The sequence below is a fragment of the Phoenix dactylifera genome, chromosome 2 (genome assembly GCF_009389715.1).
Source record: "Phoenix dactylifera cultivar Barhee BC4 chromosome 2, palm_55x_up_171113_PBpolish2nd_filt_p, whole genome shotgun sequence".
Classification (NCBI taxonomy): Eukaryota; Viridiplantae; Streptophyta; class Magnoliopsida; order Arecales; family Arecaceae; genus Phoenix; species Phoenix dactylifera.
Genome location: NC_052393.1, coordinates 13,180,833 through 13,202,538, shown reverse-complemented (window position 1 = coordinate 13,202,538; position 21,706 = coordinate 13,180,833). Strand labels below are relative to the sequence as shown.

General features: G+C 39.3%; 2 protein-coding genes across 2 annotated transcripts; both read right to left on the bottom strand.

Annotated features, from left to right (window-relative positions):
* Nucleotides 1-68: 68 nt before the first annotated feature.
* Nucleotides 69-3,837, bottom strand: LOC103700120 (probable LRR receptor-like serine/threonine-protein kinase At1g12460). Its single transcript, XM_017841149.3, has 2 exons — nt 1,863-3,837; nt 69-1,762 (listed from the first exon to the last, which is right to left on the bottom strand). Exons 1-2 carry the CDS (start codon nt 3,041-3,043, stop codon nt 298-300), a joined length of 2,646 nt encoding a protein of 881 aa, XP_017696638.2. The 5' UTR covers nt 3,044-3,837; the 3' UTR covers nt 69-297.
* A 4,771-nt stretch (nt 3,838-8,608) lies between these two features.
* Nucleotides 8,609-21,706, bottom strand: LOC103699788. Its single transcript, XM_008781796.4, has 4 exons — nt 21,152-21,706; nt 13,650-13,886; nt 13,331-13,548; nt 8,609-9,227 (listed from the first exon to the last, which is right to left on the bottom strand). The coding sequence occupies exons 1-4, from the start codon at nt 21,401-21,403 to the stop codon at nt 9,053-9,055; spliced, it is 882 nt and encodes a 293-aa protein (XP_008780018.1). The 5' UTR covers nt 21,404-21,706; the 3' UTR covers nt 8,609-9,052.

Below are 21,706 nucleotides of genomic sequence, written 5' to 3'. Positions count from 1 at the left end.
GATACCTAATCCTCTCATGACATCTCCCCAAAGGCCAAATACATGAGCTTCGGAAGCAATAACGAAAATTGCAACGAATCAAAAATTACTTTTTTATTTCAATAAAAATCTAAATTTAACATAACAAATCCCAATAAAAATGGTGACCAAAGAAAGAATGAAGAAAAGAATGTAAGTTTTTGTTCTCCGTACTACACGCTTGCTGGGCCCCATCACCATTCTTCTGTTCCATTAGCCACCAGAATTCTCCCACCAACCCCACACATCCATCCTTGCACGACCTCTTTGCCACCAACATCATGAATTGAGTTTGACCGACTCCAAAAATTGCACCACCTCCGCCATACTTGGCCGCCTCGAAGGAGCCTCTGAAGCGCAGATCAACCCCAGCTTGAGGACCTGAATCAGTTCGGTCTCCACGAAGCTCCTGAGGTTTAGATCGAAACAATCGGATGCGGCGCCATTCTCCAACACCCCTCTCACGTAATCACGCAGCACCACCACCTCCGCCGCCCCCGGACTGTCCACTGGTTTCCTCCCAGTGACCAGCTCCAGCAGAATCACCCCAAAGCTATAGACATCGCACTTGTCGCTGTATCTCAAGCTCTGGGAAGCCAACTCCGGCGCCACATATCCAACGGTAGTATGAAACTTGGTTAAGACATAGTTGCCCAGGATTGGCAGCAGCTTCCCCAGACCATAATCAGATAGCTTGGCTTCATATCCTTCATCTAGTAGGATGTTTGTCGACTTGATGTTGAGGTGCAGGACTTGGGGCCTGCAGTCATGGTGAAGATAGGCGAGAGCCCTCGCTATTCCGAGAGCAATATTGAATCTCCTAGACCAGAACAGCTCTCCCCTGCCGCCGCCGGAATAGGAAATGCGAGAACCATGGAGGTGGTCAAAGAGGCTCCCATTGGAGATGAATTCGGATAGAATCAACTGCATTGTGGACGACCAGTAGTAGCCTTGGAACGCCACCAGATTGGGGTGCCTCAGGCCACCCAGCCGGCCCATCTCCTGCTCGAACTCGTCCTGGTTCCTGATTCTCCCAAGTGTCTCCAGCTTCTTCACAGCAATGGAGATGCCGCCCTCGAAGATGGCCTTGTACACTGTTCCAATTGATCCGCCGCCAACCAGGCAGTCCTTATCAAGCAGAGACTTGGTCCCCGCCTCCCAATCTTCATACTTGGAAGGTAAACTCTTGCTGAAAAGAACCAACTTTCCGATGATCACATTTGAACCAGTGGAAGCTGGAGGGGTGCTCTCGGAAACCCGAATCTCTTCCTCCCCTCTCTTCTTCCTATATGCCTGGATGTTCATAACGGTGACCACGCAGACACCGATGAGAATCGCAGCGGCGGCAACAATGGCCACTATGGCAGTTGTACTCAGCAGCCTTGTTCGCCCGGAACGGCCGCCCGAGCAGGAATTTGCTAAAGGAGGGCCACAGAGATATGGATTGTGAGAGAAAGCCGAGGGTCCGAATTGTTGAATGGTGGGAGAGGAAGGGATGGCACCACTGAGATTGTTGTAAGAGACATTGAAATGGGTTAGTGGCGTTAGATTCCCCAGTGAGTCAGGGATGGTTCCTGTTAACGAATTCTCGGAGAGGTCGAGGAATTCGAGCTTGGTGAGGTTCCCAAGTATCGCCGGAATGCTCCCGTCGAGCTGGTTTCGATGGAGGTCGAGGTACTGGAGGTAGGTGATGTTGTAAATGGTGTCAGGGATTCCTCCCCGCAAGTGGTTTCCTGATAAGTCCCTGCAAAACCACGATTCTGTGAATCCTTCAACTAATTCCTGAAAGAAATGATTATTTTGAAGGCTTATGGATGGAGCTTTTACTGTAACGAAGGACTTACAGCTCGAGAAGGAACCGGCATTGGCTCAGGGCACTTGGAATTTCACCGGAAAGTTGAAGGCTTTTGACGTCCAGAATCTGAAGCAGCTCGGCGCCGCCAAGCTCCTGCGGAATTGAGCCTCCAATGGCAGCATTATTCCCCAACCTGAGAACATTGAGAGACTTCAAGCTCCCAATCTCGGCCGGAATGCTTCCACTGAGATCATTGAAGCCTAAATCCAAATACTTCAGCCTTCGGCAATTCGCGATGCTGGAAGGGATTCCACCATCCAATTCATTGCCGGAGACATCAAAATGCCCTAATCTCTGGCTGCAAGTGTTGATCGCCGGGATTTCTCCCTGGAATTTATTAGAAGACACGTCGAAGTAGCTGAGGTTTTGGAGGGCCAGGAGATCGAAAGGCACCGTTCCGGAGAAGGAGTTGCTCCCAAGATCGAAAAGGTCCAAGCTTCGGCACCTGGAGACCTTATCGGCGACGGTTCCCGAGAGGGAATTGTTCCTCAGCGAGACGTAGTTGATGGCCGGCGGCTCGCAGATCTCCGGCAGGAACTCGCCGGTGAGATTGTTGAAGGAGAAGTCGAATCCGACGAGGTTGGAGCAGTTGGCGATGGAGGTCGGGATCGGGCCGGAGAGATTGTTGTGGGAGAGGGAGACATAGCGGGTCTTGAAGCAGTTCTTGAAGAGGTTCTCCGGGATCTCGCCAAAGAAGGAGTTCATTGAGAGATCGAGGAGGCGGAGGCCAGGGAAGTCGCCGAGGAATGGCGGGACGGAGCCGGAGAGCTCGTTCTTGCTGAGATTGAGCTTGTGGAGGGTGGTGAGGGCGGCGAACTCCGGCGGGACACCGCCGGAGAAGCGGTTGCCGAACAGGGAGATGATCTCGAGGGAGGGGAGGCGAGCGAGGGCGGCGGAGAGGGTGCCAGCAAGGGAGGCGTTGTGGACAAGGATCTTCTCGACGGCGCCGGAGGGGCCGCAGGTGACGCCGGCGAAGTCGCCGCAGGGGTCGCGGCCGGGTGCGGCAGACCAGGAGGCGAGGGCGCCGCCGGGGTCCGCGGTGACGTTGCCCTTGAACTCGAGGAGGAGCTCCTTCTCCTCCGCCGTCGCCGGCGAGACCGGAGAGAGGCGGAGGAGGAGGAAGAGGCCGGCGGCGGCGGCGGCGAGGAGGAAACGGCGGCAGGTTGTCATCTCGGACGGCCGCTGATGGAGGAGGGGGTTGATGCCACCGCCCTCGGCATCTCCGCTGGAAAGCGACTATAGTGGAGAACAGTAGGTGAGGGCTTTAAGTGAGGGGTTTTAATTGGAGTGGGGAGATCCTCCGCTGAGGTGTTATTAAAGAAATGGGGGAAGCACGTGGTGAGCAGGAGGAGGACATCCCTGTTTCTGCGTGGGTTACTGCGTGCTTGGGTTTCTTCTATACGCGGTGGATGAACGCAGGGGGGATTCGCATTTAGTGGGGAAAGGGAGGAGTGGGTGTTGTTGGTGGTGACGGTAGTGGCGGTGACCGCTTTCTTCTGGTTATTATTAGAAGGCTTGAATGCTTCGTATCTACTTCCAACCACCGAGGCAAGAGAGATTGAGGAATTCAAAGAACGAGGAGAAAAGTGAAGCCACTGTAAAAACTTTTTGAGAGAGAGTCCGTGTGGGAGAGGGCAGTGCTTGTTCTGAGAACTATTTTTTTTTATCTTCTGCTTCTTCTCTCTGTATGGCGAATTTTATTTTGTTTCTCTGTTGAATCCAGCAAGGGAAAAGGGGAAAGGAGAAATCGAGGTTTGTTGGGTCCTTCTCTCCTTTATTTATTGCAAGATGGTGGGTGTGGTATTGGGGAGCGGGAAGAGAAGTTTGGACCAGAAAATGAACGGAAACAGAGGAGATGGAGCCGGAGATTGTGTAACCGGAAACGGCGTCATTTGGGAAGGAGAAAAAAAAAAAAAAACGGAGGAGGTGGGGGAGTGGGTCTGCTGGATGTCGTTGGAAATGAAGCAGCCTGTAGAATTTGAAAAATTAAAAATCATCTTAAAATCTTGAAAAATTATTTAGTGTTAATTTTTTTTGGAAAGATTTGTTATATAGTTAATTTGGCACTTTTATATTTCTTGCTCCTGGTTTAACAGTATGTATATGATTAATTTTAAGATAAAAAAAATGCATAATGGAACAATTTGTTTATCTAATGAAGATTGTATTCTAAAGTGGTTTATCTGTCTCTGCTTATTCAAGATATTGCAAATAAGATAGTTTCCATATATAATGCGTGACATTTTCATGTAAGAAGCATGTAGGGAGCATTGCTAGCAAAGCCAATTCATGAAACAAATGTATAACAACTAATATGGTACGCAGGTCCCATTTAAATTGAAAATATTATTTTCTACAAGGCTATGCAGTCCCACCAAATTACTTTTTTCAAATATTCATATGGCAACACATAAAACAGATGAAAGGCCTGTTGTCGCTAAATTCGGAATTGAAGTTGGAGTATAGCTTGAATGATCCTGAGGTCGGCTGGAGACGAGTTGAGCAGGCTGACTGAGATATGAAGAAGTAGATCTCTTTCGAAGGTGGCCTAAAAAAAATTTTTTTGCCGGAGTGTTTCCGACGGAGACTCTCCGATACCTAAGTTAGCATAGAAAGACAATAATATGAATAAAAAAAATTTCAACATAGTGCCATCATCTATGAATAGTATATTACATTTATTTCTCTTAAGGTTTCCGAGCTGCTCCTTTATATAGGGAAACTTCTTCTGTCATTATTTGGGCTGATGTGGCGTACCTGATGGCCATATAACTTTTGGTAGTACAGTCACAGTGTGGGGGAGTGGGGGCAATTTGCATGGGTGGTGTGCAATATTGGTCGGGCGCAGGCTATGGTGTTGCCATGACTACGAGCTGCTAGAGCCGTTAGTTGGTAAAATTGTCAATTCTTATCAACGCGTGCTGATTGTTCTCCTCATATGTGAATGGTATATTACATTTGTCTCTCCGAGGTTTCTGAGCTGTCCCTTTATATAGGAGAATTCGTTTTGTTGTTACTTGGGCTGATGTGGCGTGCACTGATGGCCATATAACTTTCGGTAGTACAGTTACAGTGTGGGGCAATCTGCGTGGGTAGTGTGCAACGTTGGTCGAGCGCAGGCTGTAGTATTGCCACGACTGCAAGCTGCCAGAACTATCGGTTGGTTAAAACTGTCAATTCTTGTCGACGTGTGCTATTGTTCTCCTCGGATAATTGACTTCTCGACTGATCGACTTGTTAGTCGGAGGCTCTTCAGTGCTAATCACCTCTTCTGTCAGGGCCGAAGTCATTCATCTCAATTTATGTCCGAGATTAAGAGAGTCAGTCTAACCTAAAGTCGAGGTGGCCAAATATTTCTTCTATGGGTCCTGTCCACATAAATTGCATCAGTTTCCTCCCACTGCATCAAACCAAATTCTAAGCCATGAAATAATGCATTCCACAGCATGGATCTGTAGGTCAAACATTTGTTGCCTATTTTCATGATCAAAGTATCATTTCCGTGACCACTTTCTACGCATGCGAAAATTACTTGGAGACCCAACGTTTGGGACCATACATTCGTACCACACACTACTGTGTATCAACCCAATCCCATGTAGCACACACTCCTTGCTTTGCGCCTATGTTCTTTTTATGCAGAAAAAAAAGGTTGTTTAAATATTTACACGTGGATACAAACGCACCGTGCCAGCCACGAAGTTATGGTTGTTGCCTAGGGAGGACAGAGTCAATGATGCCCAAAGCAGGGAATCTCCTCGGTTATCGCGCTGACGCCAGCTATGATTTGATGCTTCTCATGTTTCTCTGTTCAACTCCAAACAGGGATCTCTACGCCCCAATTTGTGTCGACCAATTCGTTCGCCTGTGCCTATCACTATCGAAGTGGATATTCCAACAGAGGAGATGACAGGCGGAAACGCGCGGTTTAAGTCCCGAATTAAAAACTCAAAAGAACCGATGTCAAGATAAAGAAAGAGTGGATGATGTTCGTTGGGATAGTTTTATGCACCAGGCTGTTAGAATAATTTTAAAATATAAATTTTTATTAATTATATATTTTTATTTTATAAAAATAACGTTAGATGTGTGGCTTATAATAATACTATAGTTAAGCTCAATATGATGTGTGATTATTTTATTTTATAGATTTTTACTGTAGAATTAACTTCTATTAATTATGGTAATTTTGGTATGTAGGCTAGAAAATTCAATTAGAATTTTAGAATCCTTAATAAGAAGACTTCCATATGTTTTATATATAAAGGTTAGATTCTCTTCTTCTCTTCATATGGTTCATAACTTGTCTCATTGACAGCTATTTTTTGTGAAGAGCAAGAAAAAAAAATCCAGCCACTATTATTTCAGATGATTGAAAAATCATATTTAATATATCTTCCGCATCTATATCTCTTAAATTTAAATAATAATATTATCGTGATTCTAAAACTTAGCGTGTCTACTCTATTTTTGCGGTTGGATTTAAATAAAAAAGGAAAGAAAACTTTTGCGCGGGAGGGGCCATAACAAACTCAGACCTCGCAAGTTGGAAAGTAGGACGGGCCTTTTCAGGACAATCATTAATAAAGCCTGTTTCAGTTGAAGAATAATTAAGTTGTTGTTAGTCGTGGTTACCAAGGTAAACCTCCATAATTCGATAACAGAAAGAAAAAAAAAAGTTAAGAGAGAGAAAAAGACAGCGTGCTCTTAGGAAATCCCGAGTTTGGATAGGCATAATTTTTACGTGGACCATCGTTGAATGATCATCATGTCATTTATTTAATATATGAATGGATCTCATTTTGTTTCTACAATGCAACGAGCCACCGTTAATATATGATACACAAAATGCTGCAGTGAGGAAAAAATATCGTTCATCTCTAAAATAGATGATATAATGGCCATCTACAATAGAACCATACTTTATAATAACGCAAACATTGTGCCGCAGAAAATTCTATTTTTAAAATTCTATTGCATGAACAAAAATAACTAGCTTTTTTCTTACAGTAAAATAGCAAAGACTTGTATTTCCAAGTCAAGCTTTTTGACTTATTTTGTGTTTTGTCATTTTCATGGAATCCATCGCAGCCTAGAGTTCTGTCAGCATTGCTTTATTATTATTGTTCTTGGTGAGGATGAAATTTTAGTATATTATTTATTTATGCAATATATATGTTTGATGTTCGTATATAATTTATTTAAGAGAATATGTCGGACGAGGTGATATGATGTCAACAAACGAGATCAGTTTGATACGGGCATATATGTGCATATATATGTATATACTTGAATTACATATTGAATATTAATTTTTTAAAAAAACTTCAAAATTTTATGATTAATGATTCACCATCCAAATGAAGACCTAAACCATTGAATATTATCTATGTCGTGGAAAATATTTAGAAACATGTATGGTCCCCCTCTTCGGAGTTACTTATTAAAGATTTAGCCAACATGCTGAAGTCAAGTTGTGAACAAGTCAATCTGCAGCTACAAGAAGACCTAAGAGTACCAATACCCATGCATGGGTGGCCTAGACTTTCATAGAGCGGCTAGGTTTCCTATTCACCCGCATTGCACCAAGTCTATTAGCTAAAATCAATTCAAGCACAGGTCACACAAGAAAAATGCTTCATCTTCTGGTGCGTCGAGATCATTGCTGGCTCCATGGTTAAGCCCTGAAGCATCATTTGTCACACAAACACTTTGGTGTAAGTCGTAAAACCATGTTAATGGGAAAAATTACATGAACTGACATTGTTTTAAAGAACTAAAAGAACACCGAGAGTTTGGATCAAGATTCACCATCTCGGAGCCATATCCTATACCTGTATTATACTATTCACGATATTGGTATTCTTGGTATGAAGACCAATTTGATATACCGAGTATCAATATACTCTATGTACCGCATATTGGTTCGATATTGATATGGTACCATACAATCGATATGCACTGGTATCGACTCGTAGTCTGGTATGATAAATCTTAATTTAGATGGTTCAACCGCTTGCCTAGGGTTCGCTTCAACTGTCATTTTGGCCCCGAGTTACATCTATGCCCTAGGGAGCGCTAGGCTCATCTGGCCCAGGTAGGAGGGTGGATATCAGTAACGGTAAGTTCAGGTTATTAATTAAGCTTGCTAGTGATAAAGAGGACCGCATAAGGCCCACATGATTTACTGACATGGTCTCATCCATTCTCTGCCATAGGCTGCATGATGCGTGTATCACACGTAACATGTCATGCAGCCTATAATAATCTCTTGATTTCAGCTGCAACACCGCTTGCTCTTCAAGTTTTTTTTTTTTCTTTCTCCTAGAAACCATTTTTCGGGACCTTATCGTCACAGCGTACAAGAGCAACCGCACCAACAGATTTGACATATAAAAATAGAATAACGGTCAATTTTTTTAATTTTTTAAATAAATTAGATGACGGTAGGATCTGAGATCGCATGACTTGTTTCAACACCCAGAAACTTTAGCAAGCCTGTTGGCACCATGAAAGCATATTGTTTCTTTCACCAAAAAAAGAAGCATATTGTTTCTCCAAAGGGAACCTGGAAAGGCAAGGTTTCTGTAAATATGATTTCAAAGTTCTCTTCTGAAAGCCATCAAGAGGATAAATCAGTATTAGGTTTAAGAGAATGGAAAGCCCAAGTGGTCCGAAATTGTTCCGAGAGCTCTCGATCTTGATGGCATCTGGTGTCTGCATCCATCATTCATGTTGGAAAACAGCCACTACATTTTGGATCAATAGTGTAATAAATGTCATGTTAACAACTTGACAACTTGAGATGATTAGCATTTACAAGCAATGATTAGGTAGATACAATCCATAACCTTTTGTTCAGAAAAGGGTGGAAAGGGTAAAAAAGAAAGAGATGTATAACTTGCACATTTTCTTCCCTATCTGAAAAACAAAAATAAATATAGACACAGCTTTCTTTTTCTCATCTGCTACTTATTGTGAAGCTTTATAAAGCAATATCAGACTCCCCTTCCATCTAACTCTTAAGTGAAGGTAGTGCACGCAAGTAATTGTTCAGCTAAGCAGAATGCCCATTAGCGTATTTGGGCAAACAAGAAAGCAGCAGAGAGTGCTCCCTTAATGCTCAACCACAAACATAAACTTCTGTGGTCTATGCATAATTTGATGAATTGCCTGGGGTTACCTGAGCTCATCCTCAGCTTGGAGGGTTTGAAGAGTTCTCTTGGCATAAACCGTGATGGCTGCAGTGGCAGCTACGGCAGCAATGAAGCCAAGAGCATCATAAATGATCTGCTCCATTGAAAGGAAACCACCTCTGCTGGTTGCATCTGCCAAGGCCTGGAGCAGTCTCCCACTGTTCTCACAAGTGATACAGACCAAAAAAAACAAGATCAGGCTACAACTTGCAAATAGAGATTACTATCTTTTATTTCAAGTGGGTTCAGAAAAAGAGAGCGACTGATGTCTTGATTTTGAACACACAACCCAGGGTTACTTTTATTTTTCTGCTAAAGAAGCCCCTATGAGCTAGTGTTAATAACAAAAGAATTGAGAATGCTCTTTAGCTGTATCTCACAAAGACACTCGAGCAACAAGTTTTAGCGGCCTCTGTAATCCGTCAGAAATGCTCCCTTGGAATCTCAACCAAAAAAGAGCAGAAAGCCTACTGCCTCAAATGTTCTCGACTATTTTTACCCAAAAAGATTCTCGGCTATTCTAAACATGACACTATTGGTTAACACAGCTTCACCAACTTGCCATCCAATTCCAAGAAAAAGGGCCTTGATCCAAATAAATGGCATATCCATTTCCAATGTGAATCTGCCACCTGGCATGTCAGAAATCAGAGATCTCTTTTCCTTCAATTTGCCACCTACTTTTGATTGGATTAAGAAATCATTATACACGCAATCTAGTAGAGAGATGATACTGACACATCAATGCCTTCTGTCCAGGCTATATAAGATTAATTTAAAAAATTAATTCTCTCTCCAGCTCAAGGAATCAGATGGTGGGGCAATGATGGAGAGAGGAAAGAAGGTAGGCTGCCATTCCTGAACTTATAGATCGGATGACCGCTAAATATGTCGCCCATTATCATTAAGAACTCATCAAGTTAAGATGTCCTGAAATCATTTATTATTACTCCTCCATATGATTTCTTTGATATTTAGCGTATTCTTTTCAACTTGCATTCAAGACCTCTTGGGCTCCTCCTAATCAGGGTTACATGTGAAAATGTAGCAGGAATTGTTCATACAGTTTTCACTTATATCCTCAAATCTACTTTATGCTCATCAGGCCCTTTTCATAGATCAACATTTTAATCCATGAAACCAAGCTAGCCTTACAATTGACACCAAGTTGGTTTTGCAATGTATCTAACCTATGTAATTTGTTTGAAACATCCAATACATCCATCCATCCCTTTAGGTCGTAACATAAAGAGACAGGTGGAAGCAAGTTTATTATGCAATCATGTTGAGTCGCTTGTTATTGCATAAAACACCATTCATTTCTCCACTGCACTTAAATTATTTTTTTACGCTAGGCAAACATTTATATATTAATTGTCAAGAACATGTCGCAGACAATTGTCTCGATTCTGAAAAATCGCTGAGAAGTAGGAATCCATGTTATCAAAGGATTTCCTGCAACTGTTTCTCGGCCCTTCGGAAGTATCATGAATTCATGATCATCCTATAAAAAGGTTTCAATTTGTTCAACTGAACGACTTGAACACCTATTGATTCTAACAATTGATTGCAGAGCTAAAGATTCGGACCTTTCATACTGAATTTGGTTGTTTCGGACCTTAATCTAATTAGCCAATATTATGTAATCTGCAAATAATATGAACCGACAGGCCACCTCTGGAATATCAGCTTGTAGGGACAATTGGAGCTCACTTGTCTTCTACAAGATTCCAGAGACAGGAGAATTATCCACGAAAAGATGCATTTGAAACTGTCAGTACTCCTATTCATTGCCCAAGTAGTGTAAGTACCTTACCTGCCTGAGTTTAGAGGACCACCCTCTTTCATATATTTGTATATGGCTTTGAAAGTTCAATTATGGGGTAATTTGTGAAGTATAATGTATCCCTTTATTCTGATACACTGGTACCATTTGGAAATCTTATAGTATGTTAACTGAGCTCGGCTTTGTTTGTTCTGCTATTTTTTTCATATTTTTAATGGTGTCATATTTAATCTTAAAGCTCTCTTTCTCAACAGTCACTAAAGCTAACTCTCGATAAAGCTTTCTCTTCTTTTTACATCTCTTGTCCTTCTCGAATATTTACTTCAACCATCTTAGGAAGCATCCATTTTGTGCTTCTCGGATCTCAATCTAGATTCTCGCACCTTTGCACTCCCTGTGATTCAAATTTCAATTTTCGCATCTCTTGCACACGCACTGCACGCAGGAATCCATGCTTGTGATTGCACACCTCTCATAATGATATTGTCCATGCACAGACATACACAAACTTGAGACTTCAATGGTAAAAGGAGATGGTTCAAGACCTGATATACAGGTATAGATCAGGTATGAGTGGGAGCAGGTATAGATCAAATGTGATCAGAAAATAATCTACTTTGGACTACAGGTTCAAAGCAGATACCCTCTCTCCAACATGACTACGTCCAGAGAAATTCAAACATAGCACCACTGGACCTGACTGTATCAGTAGATGGGCCAATTTGGCCTAACCTGCTAAAGCACAGACAAGACCTGACCTAAAGAATACCCAATATGCAAAAGGATTTAGTGTAAGGCCATCAGACAAGCAAGCTGTTAATAAACAGTTTGTATGTCGCTAGTAAACAAGCCAAAATTGATTTTGATTCAACTAGAAAAAAGGTTATTACCCACCTAAGTTCCCAGAAATCAGGTGTCCTGGGAGGAGCAAAGTGGGGACAGACCAAGCCCAAGCCTTTACCATTGCACTAAGCCTTAATTTTGATTTGACTATCCAAAAAAGAAAAAACAAGACTGGAACTCAAGCTTTCTCTAGCTTGATCGAAGCTCAAAAATAAATGCATCCTGTAAAATAAATGAACCCTCAAGATTCCTAGAAAAAGGCCATGGTTTTGAGTGACGACAGATTTGCGTCATCTCGTTCTGTCCATGTTGGGCCGGCACTGGTGCTTTAACACTATGTCATTACTAGGTTGTACGTGAGCCACTATTACCAAGCAGTGTTTATCCACGTCTTCATACCAGAAGACCACAATCTATACATGCATGCACTACAAAAAACAAAATTTTTTGGTATTTTCCTCATCCTTCTTCTTGGTGGCACCTGACATTAGAATGACTACAGTGTTCTCTGTTGCATTAACTCATTTAATTGTGAATGGTGACATGCTTCTATAGAATGTAATTTAAGCAACTTCAGGCTGGGTTTAACCTGAGCCCAGGGTTGCCCACATACAACCAAAACCAATAAAATTGAAGCCCAAAGCCTTGTCCAAAGTTGGCCCAGCCTGATGGGCCTCAAGATAGCCTAGGCCCATTTTCAACCCTAACTCAACTAAAGAACTAACTTATAATATTATGCTAAATCACTTATACACTATTTTGCATCAGTTGTTTTCATTCACAGAATTGCATTCCAAATCTAATGGAAATTTTTCGTTTATATAGATGTGTGTTTGTCTGCATGTCTATATAGTGATGCATCCAAATTTCAAAAACCTAATTTAAGTAAATATTACATATATAAATGGATTAACATAAGCCAAATCCTTCAGCCAATCTTTCTACACATAACTCCAATAAAACTTACAACCCAATGTAGAGAAAATAATGTTTTAGCTCCTACTTGGATTAAATAGTAAATTAAAATATATCCAACAGGAAGCAATGCCTGTGGAAGTCAAATTATGAGGTGGAGAAAAATTTCCACATGTGCTATTAGAACCAGTTCTTTTTAACTCTTTCCATGACAATTAAAAGCACAATCATGATAATCTTGATCCATAATGCCTTGCCTATGCAAGCATGTTAGCAGGTTAAATGATCATATCGAACATCTTATATTAGTGCAAAACAAGTTCAATTAGATGGGCAAGAGTTCATTGAATCAAGCAACAGTTCGCAGGCTTAAACTAGGACTGCCAACACCAAGCACGTGCAATGGAAAAAGAATTTGAAGCATCAAAATGTGCTAAATACAATGGCAGTCTCAAACACACTATAGAACAACCATTTGCAAGGGAAAGGTTTGTTTAGTAATCTATTATCACAGGAGCATGCATAAGTACAAGCATAAGCATATATTCTATATATATGTCCTTACATATAAATAAACTAAGATGTTTCAGACAATAAGCTAAAAAAGAAAATATATTGCAGGTAAATTTATATTGGCAGCTTTTAGAACTACTGTATTTAAAAATAAAAAATGAGAAAAAAAAGAGAGAATATATATAGTATGAGGAGAGTTCCAACCTGTAAATTGTAAGAAATATCTCATGCACTGTTCCTACCCACGAACCACATATGTATGGACCATACTTCACATTTGTTGCCACAGCCGCATAATTAAAAATAAGATACGGAAATGGAGAAATCCTTAATAATGTGACAGCTCTAAATTGATGAAACCAATCTCCTTCACCAGCTAATCTTACAATAGCTGCTTTCTTGGGCCAATTCTCCAACCACCTCTGCATAAAAATTAATAGAAGAATCCACGAAGCACTAAATAAAACACAATAAATTTTCACAAAACAAACATAGACAAAAAGAGAGGGAAGTAGAGACTAACATGTATTCTATGACGAAAGTGAGAACCAATGAAAAATGGCAATGACATGCCTATGGTTATCCCTGCCATAATTAACAGAAAACCATAACCATAGCCAAATGTCATCCCAGCTATCCACATAGAAGGAGCAGAGGGCAACAATAGGGCAGGAAATAATGCAATAGAAATAAAAAGCAACAGTCCAAGAACCGGTCTGCTAAAAGTTGTCATTTCCCAGTCCAAAATTGGTATAACCACCTGCCAAAAAACAAATTTAACCCAATTAAGTCAAATGATTTAGAAAAATGGCTAAAGGTTGAGGTATTACCATCATTTGGCATCATTTAATAAAAAAATTGTAATTCATTTTCATGAGAAGTAAACATAAGTTCAATTGATGCTGTCTTGATCTTTCTTCCTCTAGATTCTTTCCAATTTGCAGAACATTTTAGGGTTGCTTCCGATTGCAATATGACCTTAAAATATGTAACCAATAAGATGCTTGCCAACTAGCATATAGTCACAAGTTCATCACCTGATTTGCAAGTTGATGTGGTGATTAAAGTAGCACCTCTTTGTGCTGTTGAATACAGATGAAAATCTCTATATAACAATTCAGGTTCTCAGACGAACTTAGAAGTTGCTGTTGGAATATTCTTTTTTTTTCAATCCAAATGAAAGTCCAAAGGCAACTAAAACAAATTGATTAAGCAGTATATAAAAGTGAGCATAGGCAATAGAAGGTACGCCGTGCAGAGCAGAAGCAATGTCCATATGACTTAAGCAGAAGGGTTCTACTTAAATTTGGAATTTTATTGTTGCTGCAGTTCAGTCCTTATGCCTTTAACCTCTTCTTGTAAACTTCACACGTAAGGCATTTGGAGATTCTGGATGGCGTCTCGACAGTTGAGAATTTCTTTGTGTAATGTAATTAATATAAATACTCAAAGGTAGTCATTTACCATATCAGCTCTTCCTTTTGGTTGTTTTAAAGATACTTTTTTTTCTTTGTAAAATCTCTATTACAAACAAAACACAGCTAATAAGTTGTTAATGAACTATGCTTAAGCAGAAGGGTTCTACTTAAATTTGGAATTTTATTGTTGCTGCAGTTCAGTCCTTATGCCTTTAACCTCTTCTTGTAAACTTCACACGTAAGGCATTTGGAGATTCTGGATGGCGTCTCGACGGTTGAGAATTTCTTTGTGTAATGTAATGAATATAAATACTCAAAGGTAGTCATTTACCATATCAGCTCTTCCTTTTGGTTGTTTTAAAGATACTTTTTTTTCTTTGTAAAATCTCTATTACAAACAAAACACAGCTAATAAGTTGTTAATGAACTATGCTTATATCAGATTGGCAAAACCAATGTTTGCCATCCTAGTGTTTATAGCCATTTTGAGCGTATATACAATACCGGTACCAAACCGCAATACTCGGTATAAGAGGCGTACCAAGTGTTGGTACACCGAATCGACCCATACCAACACTATACCAACATAATACTGGTACTATGTTCCGAAATTGGTATTGCGAACCTTGGGCAAAATAGCCTTACAATTTTGCACAACTTAAAATGAAACGAAAGAAAAAAAAAACTTTCTTTGAAAAAGAAAAAAAAAGAAATAAAGAGAAACCTTTGTCTAAGTTGTTCAAGGTCTATTTGGTAGCAAGGAGAAAAATCCTCAAAAACTATTTTTTCTAGAAAAACAAAATAACTAGTTGTTTGCCTTTCGTGAAAAACAAAGAAAAAGGAAGAAAAATAATTTCCATGTTTGCTCGAAAGTTTAATGCTTTAATTTTTTTGTTCCAGAAAAAAAGAGAGAGGTGATCTCCAGAGTGTAAAAGGAAGCTCTTTTCCTCTCCAAGTCATCAAATTTACTAGCCAACCAAACAAATGCAGAAAGTGAAAAAAAAAAAACCTATCCAATGTAGAAAGAATTTCTTTTCCTTTCCATAGGTTTACTTACAACCATGCAGTTACTTACAGAACCATATTTAAGTGAAAATTCCAAAATTAACCAGCATAATAAGCCATAATGATTTTCACCATGATTTTAAGAATAAATAATCAATGACTGTATTTAAGTGAAAATTCCAAAACTAACCAGCATAATAAGCCATAATGATTTTCACCATGATTTTAAGAATAAATAATCAATGACTATATTTTGAAACATTCTGATTTCTGACAAAGCCAACCATTCCTTAACCTCATAGAGTCGGTTACCAACTGCATTTAGTGAAACACTCAATAATCTAGACAAATGACATTCAAAGTTCCCCAATACAAATACTTTTGAAAAATCTGTATTTAGAAATCATTCCCTACCATGTATCTCAACTTTTCCCCTGGCCCTCCTCACCTCATTTGTCTCTGAACCTTTTTTTTGGTCCGAAATAAGCACACTAAGTGCTTTAACTATAGAAAACAGGTGATACATATACCTTAACTAGTAAAGGACAACAAATATCAATAACTGCGTTTGACCTAACACCCAAAAAAAAAGTTATTGACTTTTCAGTTGGAAGAACAAGAATTTCAGTTATTGCCCTATATAGAAACTTAGGCCATTAAGGATCAAGCATTCCACTCATTTCACCTTGTAAAATATACACTCTTCTTTATTAAGCAACTTGGAAGTTTTAATGCCTTGCACATCTATAAGATGCATATCTTCACACAGGATCTACATGGATCAAAAATGCACATGGTGAAGACACTTGAGCAGTATCTGAATCTCCAAAAGTAAAATTGGATATCCAAAGATGCAGAACAAGGGTAACTACTATTTTATGGTTCTTTTGGATGAATCAGTTCCCTAGAGCAGAATGTACATATAATCTTTCAAGATTTTCTGTTAATAGCTAATATTTCGCATTTTTCTTCATTGCAAGACTATGTAACATGAAACGGTTTTATCTTACATTCCTGATTTCAAGTTTACACCAACATGTTAATATTTTGCTATGGAGTTTCTAAGTTCCTGATGGTCCATTTCATTGCAAAACTAGATTATTCAAAATCAAAGACAAGGATAAAAATCATAAAATGTAATGGAAGAAAACCGAGCATTAGAAGAAGTTGATTGCAAAATTCAACAAGGAAAAATGATGACGACGACAACAAGACCAATAATGGCAAGAGTCGAAATAACAGGAAACAAGAAGCATTAAAGACTTGCTAAGCAACACCAAGAGCATGGAAAACGGCCAAACAACATAACCCATTAGGGACCTCTCATCAGGGTCTAGAATGTCGCATATTGTAGTCATGTTGGCAGGGATGATTGGCATGGTAGGAGATGAAGTGTCATGCATGGCATGCACTTGAATGGAAAAATTAACTATGCAACATTCAGAAAACATGCATGAAAGAAACTTACACTAGGGAAATACAGTTTTTTTTAATATTATTTTTGACTATTTTTAAGTTAAAGGGCACAAATAGGCATATGCTGAAACATTCAAACCAAAACTTTTGACTCATATGGGAAACCCAGCATCTTTAAGTCAAACTAAACATTTTTTATCTTGCTGAAGAACTTTGATAACTCAGGGCTTTTTCCCAACTAAAAATTGACAACAAAAGGGTACAAAAGGGCACTATATTGTTCTCAATTCTAAATGCATTCTGTCTCTTATGCCCTTTTCTTTGAAAGTTCAGAAAAAATAAATTCCACCTTATTTTCTCGTTAATAGAGCTAATAACTAGTCCAGATTTTCTAGGGATCATCTCCTCTGCAGATATTTTCCCCACTCTATTCTCCTGTACTACCCTCTTTGCTAACCACAATACCTCTAATTACCACCCCTCTCATCCACCCAATAGTCCCGAACTAAGCTTGGAACTGGTTTGAAGACTCCAGGCCCAACCTGGCTTGGCCTATACCTTCGATGTCCATCAAACAACTTGCAAAAACTGGACCCCGTGATTCATCTCAACATGTCCTCCTCTACTTATCTATGAAATATAGCATGCTAGAACTCTCTCCACATCACAAATATCTCCCATAGGGACAAGCTCATCTCTGCTAGCCAGCATCCTCTAATATATGGCTGAAGTCAAAACTTTCCAATTGAGACATGCAAAAACATGTCACTTTGCTGTCATTTTTTATTCAACTCAAATTGGTTTTGACTGAATTTGATAAATTTCATATAAGTGTTCAGTTTTAAAGTCTTAGACATATTCTCACAAGTTTTCTCCAAAATGGGAAACAAAATTTTCTGTATCAAAAGAGGAGGTGAAACTGTCAAAAGCAACAGGAAGAAAAGGATGGTGAAAATCAGCAAGGGAACAACTGAGAGCAAGAATGAAGTACTAGTCTTCTTTTCATTCTTTAGAATAATGCTACAGGGAACCCATTTTGTGCACGCAAAAGGTTCTATAGCCACGTGGCATGAGGAGATTGGTGTAACTTGCAGGAATTGTTGCCAAGGGGGGCTTAATTGAATATTAAGTTGCCAGCTTTCCTTGTGCACTTAGTGTGAACCTGAAGCATTTCCCTTTTCATTCTTTTTTTTGAGTCAATTTTCTATGTTAAGAACTTGCAATTTTACTAGTTCGGTTCGTGCAAAGATGAAGAAGGAAATACAAAACAAGCCTGTACTAGCTTTTCTATCTTCTTGCTACTACTTTTTGTCCTATTTTAAGTTTATTCACCACTTCAACTTGCCATGTCATTCATAATTTTTGGTCAAGAAGATGTGACTAGTTATTAGGCAAAGCATAAAGAACATTATAGTTTGTGATAGCTTTAACTAGTCATGCATCAAACACGAGTTCCTTTTATTAATCTTTTTCTCTTTCTACTATTCCCCTCATGCTTACATTTCAATTTAAGAACTCTATAGCTTTGATAAGTAGTAGTATGATTCCATCATACCTCATCAAGTAAAACAATATTTGATGGTTGCATCTATCAAATCATGCTAACCATGTAGTAGCATTTCTATTTCTATTGTTCACCAATCACTAACCATTTTCATTTTAATAAATATGTTCAGAAAAAAATAGAATAATATTGTAATAGCTATTGTTTTTCCATAACATCTATCAGCTCTATGGTATCATTTTATAACATTTTTATTTATTTAAATAAAAATCAAATTGTGAGAACACATTGCCCATTCCTTTTTTAGAGAAAGAGAGAGAAAGGGAGGGTAAGTCACCTACACTATAATTGCCAAAGATTCAGATTTTTCGGAAAGCATGCACAAACAATTAGTTACTAAAATTACACCCATAGAGCAAGACCGTGGTACCAATGCTATTCATCTCTACAGATCCTAATGATTCCAATTGGAATGAAACAGCTATTGTTTTTCCATAAAATATATCAGCTTTATCGTATTATTTTAAAATATTTTTATATATTTAAATAAAAATCAAGATGTGACAACATAGAGCCCATTCCTTTGTTTGGAGAGCGAGTGAGAAAGTGAGGGGAAGTCACCTACACCATAATTACCAAGGTTCATATTTTTTTGGGTTGCACTATCCAAGAGCATTCCCTAGTCAGCATAATTGTAGCTTAACCTTTTAGCATGCTGGCTTATAAAGCATGCATGAACCATTAGTTATCATAGCTACACCCACTGAGCAAGATCCTGGCACCAATACTCTTCATCTCTATAGATCGTAATGATTCCAATGGGAAATGTTTTGAATATTTACTGATAAAAAAACTTATCATTGAAAAATATTAAAGTTTGAGAAGGAGAATGTACAGATTTATATATAACAAACATATAATGCAATACTAGTCTCTTGGCATGAAAAGTAGATCAAAATTTTAGGAACAGCTATGAATTAGAGACAACATCATATAAATTAATTTGCAAGCTTTCTAAGTAGACCCCTACAATATTGCCCGTAAAACATTCAAAATCAATAAAGTGTTCCATACAGATTTGCAAATTACCCTAGAAATAGAAGATTAAAAAAATAAAACAGGACTTTTATTCTATGTGGTTTATCTCTCCTTTAAAGCCCAAAGGACATTTGGGAAACAAGAATTCAGTTGTCACTCCAAAATTCGGAATTTTATGTGCAAATAAAGAAGATCTGACAAGAAGTCTCTCCTGATGCCCAAAAGCTATCTTCTAGAAATGGATTGTTATTCATGATAATCCTGTTACCAAGATAATACTGGTCACCAGAAACCAACCAGAGTTATTCCATGGACGTTCCAATTATCAGGTTTACTAAGATATTAAGAATGATGCCTGTTAGTTACCCTCTTCTTTCTTGCTCCTTTCATTTTCATAAAGTGAATATATAGCATGTCATGGTTAGAAACGGCAGGCTAGAAATTTGTTGAGAGATAGCTTATTATGGTAGCTACAAAACCAAATTATTAGCTATCACAATAATAACAAAACAAAAGCATTGGACAAGGTATTTTTAAGTCCTATTTGATGATCTTGATAAGTTATCTTTCCTCCAAACAAATTTCAGCTATCGAAAGAATACAGAAGAATTAGAAACTGAAAACCACAGACCCCCTCATGCGAGTGGCAAGTACGTCTTCCAAGTATGATCCTTATATAAAAACAACGTAGAAAGATTAAGTTTTGAAACAAAAGATTAATGATCCCTCATAACGTGTGACTCGGATCTCCCATGTGAGGCTCCACATGCATGAGAGCAATCATTAAGCTTCCAATCCAAACTTCAGCTTGATGAATATCTTGAAGAATATCTCAAGCAATATTTTGGCACATCAACTAAACAACACCTATGAAAAGGAAAACAAGCCACAAAGAAACGAGCATGGAAGAGCATCACGTTGCCAGCTACTAGGATTTTTTGGCATCTTCAACACTTCTCAATGCAAGAACAGAAGGCTTATCCAGTTAGTCCTCTATGAGACATGTTACAGTTCTTTGATTCCATGCATTCAAGAATTTCTTGACAGCACAGCAATCATCAATATGCTAAACCCTCGGAATTAGCGTTATATGTGTTAGTGGCATGAAGGAAATAGTACCACTTTTATTGATATGTAACAGAAGCAAGAAAAATTTATTACCATAACAAGTTCCTATATTTTGCCATCCTATCATGTTAGCCTGTTTTAAGTCGACATCAACTTTTTTCTTCTTCCAAATGGAAGTTCCTGGTTTTAAGTGCAAGAACTGAAATATTAGAGAGAGAGAGAGAGAGATTGCCATGAAATTGAATTAAATTAGTTTCATCGTCGAAAGATTGACAGGCTGGTCGCGGGAATGAAACAACTCCTGAATAATAACAAGATCCAATCCAACCGATAGATATAAGCTTTAATTAAAGAAATTCTCTCCAGAGAAATGTCGGTATTTTAGGATATCGAGCCAACAAAACTAGTTTTCAATCAATGCCAACCCTTTTTTACTATATACAACCCATAATTCTACATCTCAGTGCAAAGCAGTAATTGGTTCCAGGAACTATCAAAAGAGAAGAAAATAATTGCAAAGCTGGATATTGTACATGAAAAGAAAGAAAAAAAGAAAGAAAAGATTAAAGGAGAGACCTTTTTAATGATAACGGGGCCAGCGCAGAGAATAAGAGCCGCCGCGCCTGCCAACAAGCACAGACACAAGAGAACCACCTTCGCCCACCACCAGAGAGAACAGCACTTCCTCGGGGGGCATTGCTCCTGGACCCCGAGAAACCTCCCCGCCTCCGAATCATCCAACCTCACATAGTCCCCATTTCCGTCCCCCATTACGACCTTCTCTCCCGAAACCACGATATCATCCACGGATTGTGCCCGATACGTCATCCGCACATAAATCGAACAAACATCAAAATCCCTCGATCAAGAACCCAAAAAACAAGACACCAATTCCCACCCCAAAAAGGGGGAAAAACAATAAATCGGGCAGATTTCGTGAAAAAGAAACCCCAAACTAGAAGTTTGCTTGCCAGCCTCCTGCTCGCGGAAGCGTAAAGGGTCGGCCTTCAAGCAAGACTCCGAATTGGGAGGAGGGGGAGGGTGGGGTTGTTTCAAAGAAGCAACGGCATTCCTCTCAGCGGAGGAAAACCTATACCCGGACGGAGACGGATTGAACGGGAAAAACAAAAC

Bases quoted from the DNA above. Each gene is read 5' to 3' on its own strand.
- LOC103700120 (XM_017841149.3), bottom strand. From the start codon at position 3,043: ATGACAACCTGCCGCCGTTTCCTCCTCGCCGCCGCCGCCGCCGGCCTC. The intron at 1,763-1,862 runs GTAAGTCCTTCG...GTGGTTTTGCAG, and splicing joins TGCCGGTTCCTTCTCGAGCT to GGACTTATCAGGAAACCACT.
- LOC103699788 (XM_008781796.4), bottom strand. From the start codon at position 21,403: ATGACGTATCGGGCACAATCCGTGGATGATATCGTGGTTTCGGGAGAG. The intron at 13,887-21,151 runs GTCTCTCCTTTA...GTTTTTTGGCAG, and splicing joins GCCCCGTTATCATTAAAAAG to GTGGTTATACCAATTTTGGA. The intron at 13,549-13,649 runs GTTAGTCTCTAC...ATTTTTATGCAG, and splicing joins ACTTTCGTCATAGAATACAT to AGGTGGTTGGAGAATTGGCC.